Source organism: Sparus aurata, chromosome 13 (genome assembly GCF_900880675.1).
Source record: "Sparus aurata chromosome 13, fSpaAur1.1, whole genome shotgun sequence".
Classification (NCBI taxonomy): domain Eukaryota; kingdom Metazoa; phylum Chordata; class Actinopteri; order Spariformes; family Sparidae; genus Sparus; species Sparus aurata.
Window position 1 is genome coordinate 3,342,960 of NC_044199.1, and position 21,816 is coordinate 3,364,775.

At 40.0% G+C, this 21,816-nt stretch overlaps 3 protein-coding genes across 3 annotated transcripts in view; 2 read left to right on the forward strand and 1 right to left on the reverse strand.

Moving 5' to 3' along the window:
• Nucleotides 1-4,481: 4,481 nt before the first annotated feature.
• Nucleotides 4,482-6,827, forward strand: cryba1b (crystallin, beta A1b). The gene is made up of 6 exons (XM_030437214.1): nt 4,482-4,549; nt 4,891-4,960; nt 5,097-5,215; nt 5,304-5,445; nt 5,901-6,043; nt 6,152-6,827. Exons 2-6 carry the CDS (start codon nt 4,922-4,924, stop codon nt 6,297-6,299), a joined length of 591 nt encoding a protein of 196 aa, XP_030293074.1. The 5' UTR covers nt 4,482-4,549; nt 4,891-4,921; the 3' UTR covers nt 6,300-6,827.
• Nucleotides 6,828-10,022: 3,195 nt separating this feature from the next.
• LOC115594362 (Golgi SNAP receptor complex member 1-like) overlaps nt 10,023-21,816 on the forward strand; it is a 30,648-nt gene continuing 18,854 nt past the window's right edge. Inside the window, exons 1-6 of the mRNA XM_030438406.1 lie at nt 10,023-10,131; nt 11,431-11,551; nt 11,765-11,840; nt 12,049-12,156; nt 12,360-12,451; nt 14,440-14,514. Of these exons, the coding sequence (XP_030294266.1) occupies nt 10,089-10,131; nt 11,431-11,551; nt 11,765-11,840; nt 12,049-12,156; nt 12,360-12,451; nt 14,440-14,514 (515 nt within the window). The 5' untranslated portion in view covers nt 10,023-10,088. The remainder of the gene's footprint in view (nt 10,132-11,430; nt 11,552-11,764; nt 11,841-12,048; nt 12,157-12,359; nt 12,452-14,439; nt 14,515-21,816) is intronic.
• On the reverse strand, nt 17,160-19,932 carry LOC115594361 (cell wall protein IFF6-like). Its single transcript, XM_030438405.1, has 10 exons — nt 19,873-19,932; nt 19,581-19,683; nt 19,265-19,357; nt 18,863-18,967; nt 18,667-18,759; nt 18,442-18,540; nt 18,217-18,315; nt 17,875-17,973; nt 17,668-17,769; nt 17,160-17,539 (listed from the first exon to the last, which is right to left on the reverse strand). Coding segments are annotated over exons 2-10 (780 nt in total). The 5' UTR covers nt 19,669-19,683; nt 19,873-19,932; the 3' UTR covers nt 17,160-17,537.

Here is a 21,816-nt window from a genome sequence, read left to right on the forward strand (position 1 = left end):
AGCAACAGTTCAAATAGGGTCTCAGCACATAGTCCGGGGCATCTAACCTCCGCTAGCTTAGCTGGATTTCTATTGTGAAGCTAAAAACAGATTTCAACTCTCCTCCATCAGCTTCCGGGTTGGGGAAGTCCCGACGCGACGATTACCGAGTGCGGTTAGAAATGCTCAATTCCGTTCTTTTCCCTGTCCGCTCTCGATAATAACTGTTATAAACTGGCAGGTAAGACACATATGAACTTTGATTGCTTTTCCATGGAGTCATAATCATACATTTTCATCCATGAGCCGCGGAACTCTACTGCACTCGGTAATCGACTCGTCGGGACTTCCCGTCAACAGGAAGCTGCTGCAGAAGAGTGGTAAATTTAGTCAGCTTTTCAGTAGAAATCCAGCTAAGCTAGCGGAGGTTAGATGCCCCGGACTATGTGCTGAGACCCTATTTGTACTGCTGCTGAAGTTTGGTGCTGTTCTGAGCATTATTTGTGGCTTTTTGGTGGCGGTTTATATTTGGATCCATTTACTGCAGTGTATTGTTGTCGTGCGGTTGTTTCTGAGGTTGATAAAACTCCGTAAATTAGCGGTCTGCTAACTTGATCTCTCGAGAGGGAGTCTAACACAGTTTCACGGTGATTTAGACCATGGATTAAACTTACACCGGAAAATCCCTTTAACTTTATGCATCCTCACACACCAAACGTATATTATGTTAAAAGTAATTTAGTCAGTTTATCCAGATTTTACATGTGCAGTGTCATTCTGAAGGCAGTCAAAACTGAAGTCTGACAGCTGCATAGAAGGGAAAAAAACACCTATCATATATGTGTGCCCTAAAAACAAACAAATTCTCAGCTAGAGAAGCCAAAGAAGGAGCAGAACGGAAAAAACTCTGAGGTTTTAATCCTATTTCTGTCTCTCTTTCACTCTCTACTGATGCATGTCAAGCTTCTGCATGACTCACTGGAGATCTCAGTCACACACGACTCTCCCTCTGAGCTCTGCGGTGGCACTGTGTGTGGAGATAACGCTGCCAAAACAGCTGTAACAGCAGCAGCCACAACAACAAAGCCCCACTTAAAACAAAAGGCCTGCCCACGTGTTCGGAGTGTGCGGAGACGAGCAGCATCGAGTCAGTTTCAGCGACATTAATGTTTCACATCTGAGCTGAACGACCCTCGAGAGCTCGTTAAGAGGGAGACGATTCACTAAATTAATCACCCTGATAGATTTGGAAATCGGTTTATGTGGAAATGTTGCACCCTAGAGGCAGCGTGCATTTACTGCAAAACCTCATTTCACATTTCGGTTTGTCGTTTTCTGGGTAGCAGAGGAAGAAAAAGGGATTTTTGTCGCGATGCTGCAGCTTTATTTTGACCCCCAGTGTGTAATTTAATTCAGATTAGATTAGAAGTGACTGCAGCGGTTTTAGTTAGTCGTTGCAGGAAAATACGTAAAGAGAGATTTTTAGATTTGAGCTTCTACTTTCCTGCCATTTTGTTCATCAGTCTGTGTGTGTGTGTGTGTGTGTGTGTGTGTGTGTGTGTGTGCTGCAGGGCGGGTGAGTTACACATGTATAGAAGAGAGTGAAGTTGTGTTGTGTGTGTGTGACATCTGTACGTACGCACTGAGAGTCGGCTATATGGTCACTGCGGGCTCTTCACATCGGCCTGCTGAGTTTGCTCGTCTCTTTGTCACGTCTGAGCTGCTGCTGCTACCATCAGCAGAAACACACACACACACACACACACACACACACACAGACACACACACACACACACACACACACAGACACACACACAGATGTATATGCCTCTCCTGACTCACATTCTGATCTGAACAAATCCACTTTGATCAGGAATGTGCCCACAAACATAATTTTATTGTCATGTTATTTGTAATATACTCGCACGTATCTCTTCCTCTGTTGTAGACACAATCAGGGAATTACACACACACACACACACACACACACTCATGCACACACACACACTGACAGACAGAGAGTCTGGGCAATGTGCTGACCTCAGTAAGCCATTCCTAAATGTTTATTGTTCAGAGGAGAGAGGAGGGTGCAGGCTCAGTTATTTACCTCCCAGTTGCTCTTTTTGTTTTGCCGGTTTACTTTAAAGGTTCGCTGTGTAGTTTGGGGGGGAAGAAAGATCTTCATTGACTGACTTGTACACCCAAATGAACTGAATAAACAAGCTCTCTTTGTTTTCATGACTGAATGAACTGAATCAACAAGCCGTCCTTTATCTTTGTGTATATGTGGCGGACCCTGCCACCTTTCTAGCTTCAAACAGTGTTAATCTTCCTCTCAGCTTGTTTATTCGGTAATGAAATATATTTCTGAATTTGCATTATCAACTCATTAATGTTGTTAATATTACAATTCCCAAACTACACAGAGCCCCCTCAACAACACACAACGAGCATCGTGAAATGATTTACAACATCTTTTTTTATTCAGATGTTCGTAATAAACGCCTCAACACAAACTGCAAAAACTACAAAAACTCAAAATCTTACTGATCTTACCATATTTCATTGCGCTTAGTTTGAGACACGGTTACCTAGAAACTAACACTGGAGTGAGATACTCATTCCATGAACAGAAACACATTGTTTTCATGACTTTTTAATCTATTTTTTCCAGCACTGGGGTTTCAAAGATGCTCATGTGCTCTGCTCGTCTGTCAGACAATTACCACATTATTTTCCCGAAGCGTTAATAATGTATTGCCGCTGCCAATTGCGGCTTATCAGTCGATGCCAAAGCGCCGCCAGTTCTGCCAAATGAGGCCTTTCAGTCGCTGCCTTTGCCCTCTGCTAACCTTTATTGTTGATTTATTCACTTGTACGCCTACAAATTTTCCAAAAATAGCAGCAGGTACTTTCATTCACAACTCATCCAAACCACGATGTGATTACAGGACCCAGTTTAAACTCTGCTGGTGTTCACACAGAGGAATGAATCAGGCTGGTGCATATTTTATATCCGCCAGAATCCCGTGATGGACAGCAGCAGCTTTCTGATCAATAAAACAGCCTGATTAGATTTCCAACACGGCCACCATCCTCCTGTTAATGTCACAGAGCCAGCTGTCGTCAAACCTCAAGCTTCAGGAAATTGGATTGTAGTTGAAATGGATTTTTAAATGAGCCAACACAGAGTGGAGAGCAAAGTGTGATCTGAGACAAACAAAGCGATGATGTCTGATACACAAACTACACATTTATTGATGAGCAGCGACGGCAGCCAATCAGAGGCTGGAAGAGACAGACTCACTCCACTGAACGACATCATACAGCAGAAACAGAAAAAAGGGCAACAAAATTAAATCTTTACTCCGCCACAAACACTGTGCTGCTAAATTAAAAAGGCAACCTGTTACTCTACACAGTTTACTCTAAACAAGTCAGGAAATCAATTACCTCAGAATTACCTAATAAAGTTTAACATCTTCAAATCGTTTGTCTACTTTACTTGGTGGTTTTGCGGAAATCGATTTCCTCGATTTTTAAACAAATGTCATGCAAATCATTCCAAAGGTGCCGGAAAATTCATCTCTTTATACTTCACTGTAACAATCTGACAAAGTGATCTTACTTAAAACATTTTTTAGTAAACTGATTACCCCAAAACCACCAAGTAAGGTAGAAAAATAATTACATTGAATTAGATTAAAAACCTTACATTTTATAGCCTATTTCAAGTAATCGGTTTAAAAGTAAAGTCAACTTTAAATGTATAAACAACCATTCAGTTGTAAAAAGGACCCAAAATTCATGTCAGTAAAAGTTAAGATATCGTGATAGAAAATATTACTTTGGTTAAGTGAAAGTTACCTGAACAAATGTTCTTTTTCAGAAAATAAATGTTGGTATGAAGTTAAATAAATTACACATATATTCAAATGTACAGTATGTATAAACTGTACACTATGAGTCGACTGATTATCTGATTTGATATTCAGCATTTTTCTGATTAAAAATACGCAAAAGTGAAATATTTACCTAAAGAATGTGGTGGGGGAGAAGAAACTGGTTCCAAGTGCCTCTAAACTGTACTCAAGTAAAGTACTCGAAGAAATGTACTTAGTTACATTTCATCAAGACTATGAGTAGCTTGCAAACTGTCATTTTCTCATTCAGTTATTTACAATATCGTTTGAAAGTTATTTCAGAATAAACACCAACATGAAGTGTTAAATCACTGAGCGGCAGTTTCACACAGCTGATAATAGTTCTACATACTGGTCGGGAACGCTGCCCTGTTTTTTCCCCCCCAACATATACGTTTACCATAAAGGCATAGGTGGTGCAGTATAGTTGCGTGCCCCTTTTTGTGTTTGCATGAATCACTGTGTGTCTGTGTGTTAACCCCTCTGTGGCTCACACAACAAAACAATGGAGTCCAAAGCAAAGTGCTGACACGAGTCCAGCCGAGCCCGCCCGGCCCCCGACACCCGCGGCTGTATATATACCCCCACACACACCGTCTCTGCAGACCGTTCAGTGGAACACTGCGACACACAGCTCACCAGTTTGGGTAGGTCAAACCAGTTCAAAGTACAGAACAGTTTCCCAACTATGGACATGATGTAGTGAGGATCTCTGGTCCAGCATATCAACTAACAACAGGGAGTCTAATCTGACGAGTACAGTCGCTTTACTGCAAATAAGGTCATTTACAGACAGAAGGTTATAACAAATCAAGAAGAGGACACTGTTGTCTTGAAGTTATGGGCTGATCGTGGAGTTTCCTGTGAGATACAAGTTCCACCCAGAGCAGCAGACTGGATGAAGATTAGTTGAAAACTATTATACAGATTTGTTTTTTAGTATTTTCTTCCTTCACCATCGTGACTGTCTGTGTATTTTCTCTTGCAGGTACTACTGAAAAAAAAAAATAACAACAATAATGGCTCAGACTAACGTTATGCCAATGGGCCCTTGGAAGGTAAGTTTATGTAACACATGCTGAACGCTACATTACCCATCAGCACAGGGAGCAGCGAGAGGTTGAGATGCATGATTAGCTGCAGTGTTGTTTTAATTTCTGTGTGCGTTCACGGCCTCACCTTTGTGCCGTGCAGATCACCGTGTACGATCAGGAGTACTTCCAGGGCAGGCGCATGGAGTTCACCGCCTGCTGCCAGAACATCATGGAGTGCGGCATGGAGAACATCCGTTCCCTGAAGGTCGAGTGTGGCGCGTACGTATCCAGAGATTGAGATTCTGAGGGGCTTGGGTTTTGTCTCTCCTCGGTTTCTGACTTGATCATTTTCGCTTTGTGCTTGCAGCTGGGTGGGCTACGAGCACTCCAGCTTCTGCGGACAGCAGTTTGTCCTGGAGAAGGGAGACTACCCCCGCTTTGAGGCCTACAGCGGCAGCAACTCCTACCGCATCGAGAGGATGATCTCCTTCAGGCCCATCTGCTGTGCTGTAGGTTTAATATACAACACAGGGACAGCGAGGGCTTGGAAATATATATCGTTATCGTGATATGAATCTATATATCGTCTTAGATTTTGGATTCTGTTATTGTGATGTGATGTTGTCTGTTCCTGCATTACGGGAAGTGATGTGATGTTTGGAACTTTACACACTTTCGTCATTATATCCACCTAACTGATGATTTATCAAAAATATTATCGTGTTGATATTTTGTGAAAGTCCAAATAGTTCCTACAATGTTGTTGCAATATTGATATGGAGGTATTCGGTCAAAAATGTTATGATAAGTACTTCCCTGATTTCACATGCAGATACAGCTTGATGTAGCCTAAAAATATCGCAATATTATTTTTATGCCATCCACAAGCAACAGTCCTTAGTTCACTTTACGCTGAACTTCAACTCAAGTTGTGCTTAAACCTTCTTCCTCCTCCTTTGCACAGAGCCACAAGGAGTCCCGCATGACCATCTACGAGATGGAGAACATGATGGGTCGCCAGTTCGAGATGTGCGATGACTACCCCTCTCTGCAGGCCATGGGCTGGTTCAACAACGAGGTTGGATCCATGCACGTTCAGAGCGGAGCGTAAGTCCATCGCCATCGTGTTTGAAGCTTTACACACCTTCAGCTACGTGCACCACTTGACACTATCTTCACTTGGTTTTTTTAACATGTTCGTGTGTTTCCCTGCAGCTTTGTGTGCTACCAGTACCCTGGATACCGCGGCCACCAGTACATCATGGAGTGCGACTGTCGCGGAGGAGAGTACAAGTGTTACCGTGAGTTTGGCTCCCACTCCCAGACTCCCCAGATTCAGTCCATCAGGAGGATCCAGCACTAAGAGGGGCGCACTTCCTTCACATTTCCTGATCTCCTCCTCCTCCTCCTCCTCCTCCTCCTCCTCCTTCCTCTCCTCCTCTCCCTCCTCCGGCACTTCCATCCCACCTTCTTCTCCTCCTCCTCTCCCCAAACCTCCATCTCCTCCGGCTCCGTCGGTCCGGCTAGTCTCGGCGGGATCCTGAGCTGGAGTTCAGGTGCTTACTGGTGTCAATTGTTCACAGCACTTTTTTTTTTAAAGAAACATCACAAAAGAAAGGAAAGATGTAAGAAAGACAGAAAATAGGAATGACAGAGTTGAGAGAAAAAGCTGAATCAGTGTGAAAGAAAGGCCTCTGCCGGGGCCGCTGCAGAACTGTGAGAACACCTCAAAGTTTTTGCTCTTTTTTTTCACCTCCACCATTGATGGCATCATCATCATGATCGTCGTCATTGTCTTCTACATCAATACAACCACCAGTCTTGCTGTTACTGTGATTTCCATGACTGCCTATGTTCAAGACGATGAATAAAGAGAATGAGCAAAGAAACAGAAATTCACAGTACGAGTGACATGTACCTCCATCACACCTGTGTCTCGCCTTTCTCCACTGACACGTTGACACCAGCGTCAAACAGTTCAAACTGAGTGAGAACAAATCTGTTTTAACCCAGCGGACCCGCCCGGATCCAGAGAACTTCACTCTGACTAGTGGAGGTCTCAAAGTTCAAAATATCCTGAATTTTGGGGGAAATGTGTTTAAAATGGTGCGCAAAACATCAGCAATATCTAAAAAAAGGGATTGAATATTTCAGAAAAATACATATACACATGAAACAGAGGGCTGGAATACGTCGATAAACAAAATAAGATGATGTAAAACAATAAACAACAATTCAAGTCAGTTGAGGGGAAAATAAAACTGATTAAATACCGACACAAACTGCATTCGGGTCAGTTTGACCAGTGTTGTAGAACTGCATGTGTACTGAACACTAAACAAACCAAAACAACCGATTATAATTAAAACACTGTAAATGTTTAAACGTATAAACCTAAATACAGTAACAGTCAATCAAACTTAAACTAAAGGCTAACTTGTGATTCCATTAAACATTTACTTTAAATGTGTTTAAGTTGCTACATTCATGCTCCCCTCAGGACTGATTCACTGGTTTTCCCCATAAATACTTTATATACCTGGAGCCAGAGTGTGTTTTGGTCGTTGAGGTGATGAACCCTGGACCACCTCTCAGAGAAAAACTAAAGAGTAAATGTTGGAAATTGTTTCTATCTTCTCTGCTTTTCATAAAAGCAAAAAGCCAATAAAAACAGGGCAGTTTGTAGAAAGACGATGTGAATTCAGTGAACAAACTGAACCAGGTGTGTTTCATGAGGCTGGTTTGTGAAGAATACAGACAGTTTAAACTTTTTATAGCGAGATAATTATTAATAACATCGTAATAAGACGATAGAACAGCTCTGGGCTTCTGGATTAATACTAACACGATGCTGGACAAACTGTAAGGAGACATTTTTTCCAGCTTTGAGCTCCAGAAATGTTTTTTTCTTTACCTGACTTTCAATCAGCACGAGGACGAGTAGATAAAGACAGATTTTTCCTCTTCCGTTGAACTTTCAACTTGCTTGTTTCACCGTTGCAGAGACATTAACTGCTGATGTCTCTAGTGGGAGTTTAAACACATTGCTTAAACATGGAAACATAATTAAGAATATCATCACAATCCTCATCGTGTACACAACTATCATCCCAGACAAACAGTAACATCTTCAGTGGGAGGTTGTTTCCTTCGTTAATGACCGGAAAACAACTTCTCAGTGAAAGTGTGTGTGAAGGTTTGTGTTTTATTAGGATCATAGAATGACGGTTCTCCTCGGTTCCAGTCCAGATGAACTCTGATGCTCTGGAGCTGCTTCCTGAGTCGAAGCCCTCAGAGCCGAGGACAGAACGGTCGCAGTTGAACCTCTCTGGATTATCCGGAAGCTTCTGTCTCTCTCTGTGACTCTCACTGGTCAGATCTTCAGACAGGAGGAGTTATGGATGAGCAGAGTTCAGCTCCAGAACCACAGGAGTGTAGGACACCATGTCCCTTATCTTGTTCAGGTGTTTGACCTGGTCTATCAGAGTTCCTGAGACCAGCTGTGGATCCTCCAGCAGGGGGCGCTGCTGGACTCTCTTCACTGCAGCCTTGAAGCTCTGCAGGACTGAGACGTCTTCAGCTTTCAGCTCCTCCTCTGTGGTTCTGATTGTGTTTTTACCCAGAGCTGTAGTCTTCTTCTTGATCATCTGACTCTTCTTCTCCTCCTCATCCCTCAGCAGAGATGCTGGCCTCCTCTACCTCTTGTAGAAACTGATGAAGCTTCTAAACTGCTCCTTAATCTGACTCTCTGTGTCTCGGGCCTGGACCTTCACGTGTTCTGCAGTTTGATCACAGTTTCCGTTAACTTGTTCAAAGAACTTCAGTTTCTCCTGTGAGGGCTTCAGAGACTTCTGGAGCTCTTCTTTAAGATCGTGTGCATCTTCGTCGATGGGTCTGAATCTCTGGTTGTTGTGTTTCTTTGAGTCTCTGCAGACGAGACACGCCGACTGCTGATGGTCCAGACAGAAGAGTTTGAGTTTATCACCGTGCAGACTGCAGAGAGCCTCAGACTCTCACAGGTTCTTTATCACCAAATTTGACGACATTCTCTCACAAATTGCAAACACTTGTACAGGTTTACTTCTCCACCAGCTCTGCAGACGGTCAGGATCTCTGAGGATGATGCGGCACACAGGACAGGAGAGATCGGCTTCTGATCGGGACGCCATTTTTTCTTGAAAGAAGTTGAAAACACAGAAAGCATGAAAGTTAATCAGTTATAGCGTCACTGTTTCCTGTATAAAGTTCAATACATTTGTGTTGACTTATCAGAGTCAAAGGTTTTGACAGAGGGACTCTTGGATATCTGTTTTAATCACTCCCTAAATCAGAAAATATTTATTTTATACTACTTTTCAGTATTTTTTCAAGAATAGAATGTCATTAGGTTATTGTTAGAATGACATGAACAACCCTCTCTATAAAAACGTATATAGCCCTTGTGAGGAACTGCCCCTGCATGTACCTGAAGTAGTATATTTTTGATAAGTACCTGAAAAAGCTAAGATGGATGAACTAAAACTAGAAAAAAAAAAAAAGGACTCTAAGGACATGGGAAGTCGGAAATGTTTTCAAGTCTCTGTCTGCCAGACAATCATGTAAAAGATCCAGAAAAGGTCTCTGTGGATCAATGAGTAACAGGCTGTTTGTAGACTGCATCAGAATTATGTTATTATTGTACAAAATGTGGGTTTTTATTGGACATATTATACCCAAAAAGCAAGATGTCCAGTTGTTCCACCCACATTTTGACTCACTTATATATAATTATAGGAAAATATAATGTAGTTATTTGAGTTTAAATTAAACCACCTGCAATATGAATATACCGCTTACATATTAATGCACCATAATATAGCCTTATGCTAAATATATTAATTTTACAATGTCTGTGAATGTTAATGCAGAACTTGTAAAGGAATAATTTAGGTTTATAAGACCAGACATTGGAGCTAAATGAGGGGAAAACACGACATGAGCGTATTTTAACCCTTAATCAATAATAATCATGATTAATCAATCTGTTAACCCTCTGTTGTCCTGTTTCAAATGTTAATGGTGAGTGGTGCGCTTGCGGCCGAAAACCAGCAGAGACCGCTGTGGCTCAAACGAGAATCGCGACAGTTGTGTCTTCTTTACGGCTCGTGATGACATGTCAACAACAAACATGGCAACCAGCAGCAACTACTGGGAAGGTACATCATGCCACAGCATCCATTTTACACCAACTGTCTGCTTTTACACCTTTTATTGTTCGCCACGGAGGTCAGACACATTTAACATGTTCCGTGAGACGTCATGTTAATTAACTTCATCTCCGCGGGGAGGAGATACGTTTAGCATAGCTGTTTCTGCGGCTAACCTGTTAGCTTGTTAGCCGTCGAACTTTAGAATTAACGGCAGTTGTCAGTTGGTAATTGTTCGCTGCTAGCTTAAATGCTCCGTCCGGCTGACCGAGCTAGCTTAAAAATGTGCCGGAGAGTGTTTGACTTAACTTGGCTGTCTGACCCGATGTTGACCACCTGTTTGCAGGAAAAATGGAAAGTTTTATTCTAGCGAAGGTCTGGCAGAGTTGACAGTAAACCAAACAGAATGATAATATCTTAATGTATTGTTGTATCTTGATTTTTAGGCCTCTATCTGTTTTTTTTTAAATGTCCATGTTTTCACTACCCATAGCTTTAATGTTATGAGCTTTTCAGGCAGTAATCCTCACACATGCTTCTGATAGGTACTGACTGTATCGACAGGGATTTTGGCAACAACAGTGTGACCCAAAAAAAGTTTGTTTCAACAACAGCCAAAGTCTTTATTGTGCCATCTTAAAAAAATATACTGTGATTTCGTGGTATGTCCCATGACATTTACAACTGAATGCCAACAGAGCAAACTTGAAACCACTTCCTGGTCAGATCAGTCTGTGGGTTGTTTATTCATAGAAACACACACACACACACACACACACACACACACACACACGTGATATTGTATTTACTCAACAACTGTAATCAAGCACATTTTGAGGATACTTGTGCTTCACTTGAGCATTTAATTTTCTGCTACTTTATACTTCCACTCCACTACATTTTGGAGGCAAATATTGTACTTTTACTTCTACATTTATTTGTTCACTTAAGTTACTAGTTATTTGCACACAACCTTCTGCATCAGAGCCAAAGCAGCACATTTTAAAGTCAATTTATGTGATTAAAAAAAACACAGATTCTCATAATCAGATAAATGTAGAATCAGATTAAATCTGATTGTCTGACTGGTTCAATTTACTTTTACTTTTCATACTCAAGCACATTTATTGCCAAAAAAAATGGTTTTATACTTAAATACATATAATATCAAATGCTTTTAAACTTTAGCTCATGTACTATTTGTATGGATGACTTTTACTCAAGTAACTCTTTCCTTCAGTCAGATCTGGGATGTCTGCTTCCATCTTGAACTGTTTGTCCTGAGAGTTTTTCTGTTGCTCCGCTCAGATTTGCGCAAACAGGCCCGACAGCTGGAGAATGAGCTGGACCTCAAGCTGGTCTCCTTCAGTAAGCTCTGCACCAGCTACAGCAGCAGCAGCAACCGGGACCAGCGGACAAGAGACAGCAGGTCAGCAGCAATGTGGATGCACGCTGACTTTTTCTGACCTCGCGTAAACCAAACCTGCACGAGCTCATATAGCTCAAATGAAATGTGCTCATGATTTAAATCGTGGTTTAAGTGTTAAAGTGTAAACACACGATCAAGTATTTTTGTTACATTGCTTGAAAAAAAAGATTGAACCTAAACTTAAGCATTCTTTTCTCCTCATCCTCACGTCAGGTCTGACTCTGTCGGCCCATCTCAAGACAACATGCTCGTGGCCATGACTACTGAGCTGGAGCAGCTGTTGGCCAGCGTAAGTCAATTACCACACTGAAATGGTCGCTATAAGACATAATTGAATTTTTAATTTTTTTAGGGAATCTCTCAATATAAACTGTTATAAAAGTGATGTGAAATTATTTATAATCTGCAGAGTTCTTTCAACATCATTTATCCACCCAAAATAAATGTTTTTATGTACTTACTTGATACCAATTAAAAAACAACAACTTTTTTTGCAGCTTACAGCAGTCAACGACAAAATGGCAGAATACACAAACACGCCAGGAGCTTCGTCACATAACGCGGCATTGATGCACACCTTACAGAGACACAGAGACATTTTACAGGTACATACAATTACTTCACTTTATTTTATTGCTTGTATTTCTTAAACTGTTTGTATTTCAGCTCCTAATATAACAGTTTAAAGCATTTTCATCACATATTCTGAAGAAGAAACATCTGTGAAATTGTCAAACGTGGCTCTCTGTTATTCTGTCAGTATCATCGTGTCTTGCTGTGTTTTACTTGATAATGCTTTGTTCTGTAGGACTATACTCACGAGTTCCATAAGACCAAAAACAACTTCTTCAGCTGGCGAGAGCGCGAGGATCTACTAGGCTCTGTTCACAGAGACATTGAGTAAGACACCGTCATACATCTCTTTTACAATGAAAAGATTATATATTTTTAGCAAAGACATTTTCCTCTTCTGGTTTTCTCCATTCATATCTCCTGTTCTGATGTCTTTTCATTGGCTAACAATAAAAGCAAGGGCTGATTTCAAAGTCCTTCTTCTCACCTATTAGGTCTTGAAAAGATTGTCTCAATCCTACATTTCTTGTGTTATTACCATTACGTCCTTTTCGACTTCTTCATGCTGATTATCTAACTCTTCCTTCACTTAACTAAAAATCTTGTGGGGGTAGATCCTTATCCCACTGAGCTCTTTCTATGGAATAAACTTTTATCACATATTCAGGACATAAGATCTGCCGAGATTTTCAAATCATTGTTGAAAACACATATTTTCTCGGCACATCTAGTCTCTTGTAATCTCACTGTTTGGGAAATCCTCAAAAGTATTATTCTTTGACATGTACTTAGCCCTATTCTGTTGTTTTGAATATGAACTTTATTTTACTTTCCTAATCTGAGTCCTATTGTCAGATTATTACCTGCCCTTTTTAGACTGTGTGTGTAAGTCTGCGTTATGTTGGCACAATTAATCCTTTATTTTCATTCCTTACATCTTCTGTTTTTTCCATGTCATTTCTTAACATTTTTATCTTCAATCTTTTATCTTTTGCATCTTTCATCTCCTTCTCCTCTGTGGACTTTTGCTATGTTATCCTTAACCAGGAGGAGGCAGAAATGTCCAGTTAGTTGCTGAGTTCCCCCGCCCTTCGATGGTATTCATTCCCTCTATAATGTTTCATCCTCTAATAAGAGGCACCTCCTCTTATTAGCCAATCTTCCTCCCTCTTTTTGCTGGTCTCATTCTCTCTCTCAGTGTCTGTATCTCTCCCTTTCTCCTGGGATATCTCTCCTAAGTGCCTTCTACAGTAAATCAAACCACAAGGCTTTTATTCAGGCGAAGCTGAGAGATAGTGGTTACATCTGGCCTGCCTGATACAGAGAAATGCTTTATCTGTGGAGGAGATGGGGAGCAAGATGGAGATAGAGAGAGAGGGGGAGGCAAACATCGCCCTGATCTGATGACTGATTACAAAAATGACGAGAGTGTATTGTAATTACTCTCTTAGAGATGATGGGCGTGGAGGATCAGTGAAGAGAGAGGGGCAACAGAAGACGTAATGGTTGATGAATTGATGATCAGTCCAAATATGGAGGGGATGGTGTAAATAAGAGATGGAGGACAGATGTGGGTTAAGCAGAACTGATCACTTAAAGGCTTTAACGCAGGAAGTACATAATCAGCATCCAGGCATCTGTTAATAGGAGGCAGCAAAAATATCCTTTCAGACTAAAGCAGATATTGGGGAAAGACTTTCTGTGGAGACTGAAAGCTTCTTAAAGGGTAACTCCACCAATTTCACACATTAAGGTGTGTTTTCGCATCTTGGGTCACATCTGCTGCATATGTGAAAACAGTAGTATGAAGTTTGTTGTGGCTCCAGAGGAAGCTGTGTGTAATCTGATAAAGTGCCTCCAGCTATGTCACTCTGTGCTAATGGTGCATTCTGGGAGATGTAGCCACCCCTGATATCTAGCGTCCTCAGCAGGTCAAAGTTAAAGTTATCTCAACATCTGGTGGATGGATTGAGACAAACATCAGGGAATCCCAGGCATTGAATTCACCTGACTTTGGCGATGCACCTGCTTTTCCTCCTGTACCAATTTGAGGTTGACATTTATGGTTTTTAAAACTATTGGATGAATTGCAATGAGACTAACCACAGAAATTCATGTTCATTAAGCACCAACCTAAGGGCAAACGTTCACCTGACCTCAGTGTCTCTGGTATGATTCTCTCTAACTCCACATCTCCTGTCTGGCTCTTAACTGTCTCTATTGAATAAATCTTCCGTTTGCTGTAACCTGTTACTAGTCTTTCAATCCAATTCTCAATCATTTGATGTTTGTCTCTCGTCTGTCGTCTTACTCAGGTCCTACAAGAGCGGCTCAGGAGTGAATAACAGAAGGACTGAGCTCTTCCTAAAGGAACACGAACATCTGAGAAAGTAAGACATTTCTTCAACAGTTGTGACATGCATCATTACAAACAAGCTTTGACATCAGTACTACTTATATTTGATAAGTATCCACAATATCAATGAAAAAGTGGAAAACAATATACAGGCAACATGTTTGTATAGTTACCTGATGAAACGTCATCAACACACCCGTCGCTTGTTCTTTCTTTTTTTGTACGATCATCTCCTGATGATGATGGTTCAGTAATTTCATGGTTGCAGTGTAGGTGTGAAAGAGAGGGTAGTGTGGTAGGTAACATGTCTACCAGTATATGTGCTGGTATCTGTGTGTTTATGTCTACATGCACTCAAACATGTGAGTGGTTAACTAAACGTGTTGTTAATCATGTTACCTTGTGGCTGATCATTTGATTCTCATGCACTTTCTGTTGACTGCACTCAAAGGAAGATTAAAAGCATAGACAACTAGAAGGGTCTCCGCCAAGGCCAACAGTCCACTCTTGGACAACATGCAGTGCAAAGTGAAACCACATTATATGTCTGAATATATTTCTAAACTATTAGACTGATGTCAAACAATGCTTGTGCGTAGCTTAGACCTCATCACACATCACAGTTTTTCTGTGCCTGTCATGTAATAACATTACATGAGTGTAATTATAGTAAACTCAGTATTTCACCTTTAATTTGTCTGAGCTACAGAACAGGATGTGTCGGTGTGTGGTTTTGAGTGCATGCACATATACATGCGAGTGCTTTACGTGACATGTTGTCAGTCACATGTCTTTGAGGCTGATAAAACGATTTTTATGCACGTTCTCATGGCTCAAACAAAGGGAATTTTAACTAAGAGAGAAAATGAAAGAGCAGAAGTAGAGCAGGAGAAGTGGTGAGAAAAGGATTTGAAAGCAGATGGCGTCAAGTGAATTACAGCTTCTTGTCGTGAACAGCTCAGGTGTGACATAAGAACAAAAAGAGGAAAGAAGAAGAGTACATAATTTTTTAGTGGAGATGTTCTGAAAACGTTTTTTTGCCCCTGATCCGAGTCCTTTAATATTTGGTATTAGCCGAAAGCACATTCGATATGATCCTTATGTTTACCTAAATGTTGAGGTTATGACACAAGAGCTGTAGAACTCCCTCAACCTGAAATTTCTTATTTTTAACAAGTTACAAGATCCAAACACTGAAAGTCCTGATTTAACAATATCACATTTATAAGCTTAAATCAAACGATTAATAATAAAGTTAGAGAGAGTACATGTATTGACTTTTTTTTCAAAAAACCACATGATATTTTCTGATATGATAAATAAGGAAAAATGTGACAAATTCACGTGTTGTGATCCACTAGAAAGAAGACGAATCAGTCTGTTTTAGTCGTTGGACCTACAAAAACACTCGGGGCACTCAAAAGTGATGTTATGTTGTTATAGAGCACAGGTGAGTAAAGTTACTCATGCAATCAACTTTGATAAGTCACACCTGATAAGACCTGTCGACTGTGACAATTGTCTGAGTTTAACTAATCACTGCATTTTGCAAGCATCAGTGTCAGAATCGTCACTCGCAATTCTGCATCCAAATAACTTTTCACATTTACACACTTGACATTTTCACTGGTATGTGTGAACTGTAGAGCCCAGCTGTCCTAACGTGTAACCAGACTGCAACACCATTAGGCTGAAGTGGACAAAGCACAGAAGATTTCACTAAAGAAAGTATCGGATTTTGAATGGATTTATTTTAGTCGATACTGATCCATTAAATTACGCCCAGATTGACTCAGGAAATCTCTTATCTTTAGATGCATTAGTGTTTGAACCACTACAAGCCTCCAGAACAACTTCAGTGCCCTGTGTCATAGTTTATAAACTCTACAAGGGAGAAAGAAACCATTCTTCAACAGTAGATTCCAGCATTTGGTGTTTTGATGATGGTGGTGCAGTACGCTGCCTGACTCTTCGGTCCAGAATCTCCCATTTGGTTCAGTTATGTTGAGATCTGGTGACTCTGAAGCCACAATATGTCATTAAGCGGAAGCTGTAGCTCAGTGGGGAGAGTTGGTGGACCAGTGATTGGAAGGTCGCTGGTTCGAATCCCCTTGCTCCCCTGAGGTGGGACTGAGCTACATGTCGAGGTATCCTTGAGCAAGATACTGAACCCCAGAATTGCTCCTGATGTGCAGCTGGCACCTTGTGTGGCAGCCACTGCCATCAGTAAGGGTCCTGCAATGAGCTGGCGACTCATTCAGGATGAACCCTGGCCTTCGCCATGAGTAAAACTGGATTTGGCCCCAGTAACAACAACAACATCCAGCGACCCTCACGGAAAAGCGGAAAAGAAAACGAAAAGAAACAACTAGATTCTTCAGTGTGTGAATCGTATGTCTCTGTTATTGTATAAATGTTAATACAATTTGAATCCAGATTTCTAATTTGCCCTAAACTTTGACAAAACACAAGATTTCTCAAATAAAAATAGAACATGAACTAAATTGATTATTACGTGGATGTTGGTGCGTGACTTGATGTAAACATGTAGACTGGAATGATAATATAAATTATATAAATCTTGAATTTCTCAATGAAGATGTATTCTCTTTACCCGCTTATGTGCTGAACACCTTAATAAACTTCTTGCTGTTAAAGAACACCAAAATTCACAATCAATTTGTATAAACACAATCATCATTTATTGTTTCCCAGAGATGCTTTTAATAAATCAAAATACTTACACAGTACATATGTGTCTTAAGGCACATTAAGTGTGTTTAGTTATTAATAATATTATGCTTAAAAACAATTTTATTACATATTATCAATTAGTTATTAAACAATAGTTCAATGAAGAAAATGAAACAGTTCATGTTTTTTCGATTTTGAGATACAAGGCAGAAATCTGTAGAGTTAAAAAACAATGAACACATTTAACAGATCAATAGTGGACATGTTCACAGATTTTATGTCACAAACAAGCTTTTGTTACTCTGTTTCATCACTTTCCAATAACAGGATGTCACTGTGGTCCATGATCTTTGGAAAGAGATTTCCTGAAAGAAAAAAAATTAGAAAAAACAGTGAATAGAAAAGTATTGGGGTTGTAATTTCCCCAAACACAGAACATGTTCTTGAACAACAGACAAACTGTGACCTCGTTACAACTAAAAGTCGTTCTTACAGTTGTTGATGTTGATGTTGTTCCCGACGCCAAAGCCTCCCAAGTTTAACCCAATCCCTGCTTGTGATGCGTTGCCAATACTTATTTCAACTCCTTTCCCTCCTGTTGATTTACAAAAAAAATGAATAGAGTAAAATCACACAAATCAAAACTTGATCGTATTATAAAGGTTCTTAGTCTCAACATCATTATAGCCACAGGACTCACCGCTCACATTGCAGTTGTTCCCAACACCAATGCCTCCTGCATTGTGTCCAAATGCTGCGTCACTGATGTTGCCAATACCTATTTTCACTCCTTCTCCTCCTGTTGAAATATTAGGAACAAAACATGGAAGAGAATCACAGTCAAACATTCTCACATCTGCAGTAAACGATGAAGTCATTGTGTCGCTGTGATAACTGTCCAGACTTGTGAGATTGGTCACATCAATATTAAATCTCCTACAAAGAACTTTTAACTGATTATGAAACTGTCTCAAAAGTTTTCAGTCTGAATCACGGAAACTAAACAGACAGAATTAATCTGCCCATGAGACATAAAACTCACCCATTATATTACAGTTGTTTCCTGCACCGATGTCTCCCATGTTGGATCCAGCATCCATGTTACTGACATTGCCCATATCCACTTTGACTCCTTTTCCTCCTGTTGAAAAACGTTGAATACCACTTCATAGTACAGATTCAGTCTTAATACATAAATAACTGCTCAGAAATCACAAATGTGGCCATTTTACATTGACTTCCCAACAATCTGAGAGACTGTACACACCACTGACGTTACAGTTGTTTCCTGCACCAATGTCTCCTTTGTTTGATCCAACAGCCATGTTACTGACGTTGCCAATATCGACTTTGACTCCTTTTCCTCCTGTTGAAATACATCGAACGATAAATAAAACAAAATCCCTTAAACTATAATAAATCAGTAAAGATTATAAATCTTACATTTGCTTGTTTTTATTAACCTGCCAACAATATGAGGGACGGGACTCACCGCTCACATTGCAGGTGTTCTTTGAAGCGATGTTTCCTGCATTGTCCCCAAGGGTCGCGTTAGTCACATTGCCAATACTGATTGCTTTTTCTCCTGTTACACACAAAAATAGATACATACACTGTTGATCTTGCTGCACAGATTCACTGCTCACCCCTTCTGACTTCCCATTAGCAGTTTGAGATGCAGAAATCACCTCTCATATTGTCAGCATTTCCTGACGCACTGGATCCAGAGCTGCTCCCAGTTCCACAACCCTTGCTGCATGAGTTACCAGTATTTATCTGTGCTCCTGTTCCTCCTTTTAAAATTCAGAGAATCAGAAAATTACCTCACTTCAGAGAGATTAGCACACAATCTGATTAAAAAGAAAATGCCTCAAATTATGTCGCTTGAGTCAACATCCATTGGGGCTGAAGAATTTGAAAGTTTTTTTAAAAATCTGGGGGTGCAGAGTTTGAAAGAAATCAGCTTTCCCATGCTAGTTACCACTAGCATTAACACACCTGAATTTTTAACCTTCTGTGGTTGAGTTGCATTGTGGGTAATGAAGGTGTCAAGTTTAAATAGGGGAGAAGAAACAGCAAATAAAACTCACCGCTCGCATTCCCTGAAGCATTGGAGCCAGTGGAGCAGCTTCCACCTCCTGTGTTACTTGAGGTGCCAGTATTTGACTGGGATCTTATTCCTCCTTTTGAAATACAAATAACAAGTCTTAAATAACATTATCATACTCATACTGTAGCATACGGCGCAGAACATTTGTTGTAAAGTTGCTGGTCCCTCAACGTAAGTGACAGATGAAATGGATTAACAGCCTACTTCTACTTTCTGCATCAACGATAACTGCACAAACTGCAAAAACTGAAAGAGAGAAACGGCAACAACAGCGAGTGTGCAAAGGTTGAACTCACCACTAATGTTGATGACATTGTCTGCACCAATCTTCCCTGTGTTGCTCCCGGCGGTGATGTTTTTGGTGTTACCAATGCTGTGTGCCATCGTTCCTGCTGAAATCTACACAGACGAAATGGTAACACAGTATCTGTCAACCTAAGTTAGTTCATCATCAGTCACAGGATCAGCTGAAAGTCTGAGGTCTACATGTAAAACAGAAAGATAATTATTGTGTTGTTATTAAAAGACACATTTGATGTTGACATCAAACAGAAGGAGAAACAGACACCAGTGCAGCTGTTATCTCACCTCTGGTCACAGAAGTCTGTCCTGTGTTTGATGATCTGAGGAGAGAAGACTGTTTATAAGTGTCCTGCACGTGTGTCGATGATGACAACTTCCTATTTTGTTCAACACAACGAGATTTCCCACAGACTCTGAAGGGTCGGTTCATCAAGCACTGCGATGTTAGCTGATGTTAGTTACTGAGAAAGCAGAACATCTTGTTTTTTGTACTCTCCTACAGATAAATGAAATATATACCCTGAATGTATTTCTAACACAACCTAATACAAACAGGTGAAATGTTTCATGACATTTAAGAACTTTATGAAATGTTTGTAGGAATTATTGGGGAATGATTAACTTGAGCTGGAGCAATTTAGTGAAGATCACACAGTGTAGATTGTTAATGCATTCAAAAAATGTTGATCTTAAAATTAAACTTTCTTAAAATCACAGCCAAAAAAACTTGACATGAAAACCAACAAAATGAGTTCATGAAGAGTTTAATTTATATTTATGAAAAGATCAGAATGATTGTGATGCATGCTGCATTGAAACCTGCAGTATATTCTTATCGAGACTGATATTAAATTTAACTGTATGAATGTTGACATTTGGGGGATTAAAACTACCCACAATTGGTTCCCAGCTACATCTACAGTCCAATTCAAATTTAGATTGTTTTCTACTGTTTGTCTCGTATTGAGCCCCAAACAGCTTAAACTGAGTGTTTGCAAACAGTTCTAAAGTGACAAATGAATTAAGCTTTTATTTCAGAAACAGCCAAATAATAAGATATATTGCCCTTATTTGTATATATCATAGATCCTCTAGGTACTACAAAACAATGAGCTGCCCTCAGCCACTATCGAGTATCCCCACAAGTAAATTTAACTGCACAGTTCAAAGTCTGAAAACATTTGATATCTTTACATGAATCTCTTTTTTCATGTCCAACAGCTGAATCTCATTTTCAGCACTGAGCTCAGATATAAACGTTGGTTCTTTGACCTACAGCCTCACAACAACATCCGTCCGTCACTATTTGTTGTGTCTTCGAAAATATAGACAACCTCATAGATGCAGAATTTAACTAAGTCACATATATTAATTTTAGCCTCCATTCTCCAAAGAGCTGGGTGATACGGCCCAATGATTAGATATTACAACTATGATAGATTTATGACCTGTGTTGTTAGTTTCTGTCCAAAAATGACAAATTAAAGAAACAAACTCTCAAAACACATGCTTGATTAAAAACAGTAAGATCTCAGCACATCCGTGAAGTCATTCATTTTCACACTTTGCAGAAATTAGATGAAGATTACTAGCATGTCATCAAATTATAGTAAATGGTAAGTTAAGTTCTGGAATAATTTTTTTTTGAAAACCAAACTGCTGATTTCTTACTTTATTTGGTACTTGTACTGAATATCAATCAGAACACAGCAACTTCAGTCATAAATAAAAAACAAAAAACATTGAGCCAAGACAGTATGATAGAGTAGATGGACTTTATTTTTATTGATACTTATTTTACATTCAGCTCATGAAAAAGTCATGTTTGCCAATTTGAAATCATGAGTTAAACATTTGCTAAAATGTGTTTCTACTACTACAACAACTACTACTAGTAAAGCATTTCAATTATTAAGCTTAAAACATATTTTTTTAGAAGAGTTGTCCATCTGTCGAGAGGCAGTTTCCTGAAAAGGGAGAAGGACAAAGAGAATCAAATACAAAGATTGATTAGAGAAATTAAAACGATGCATTTACAGGAACAAACAACTCACAAGGAGGTCAAATGCACACATTTTTCAGCCGATGGTTATCTTGTTGCCGGAACCGATTTCTCCTGAGTTTTGACCCACAGCAACCTGAGAGACATTTCCAATACTGTCACCATCTTTCAGTCCCCCTGATGAAATGTGAGGATTGAGAAAAAGGAAAATGTGAACAACAGAAACT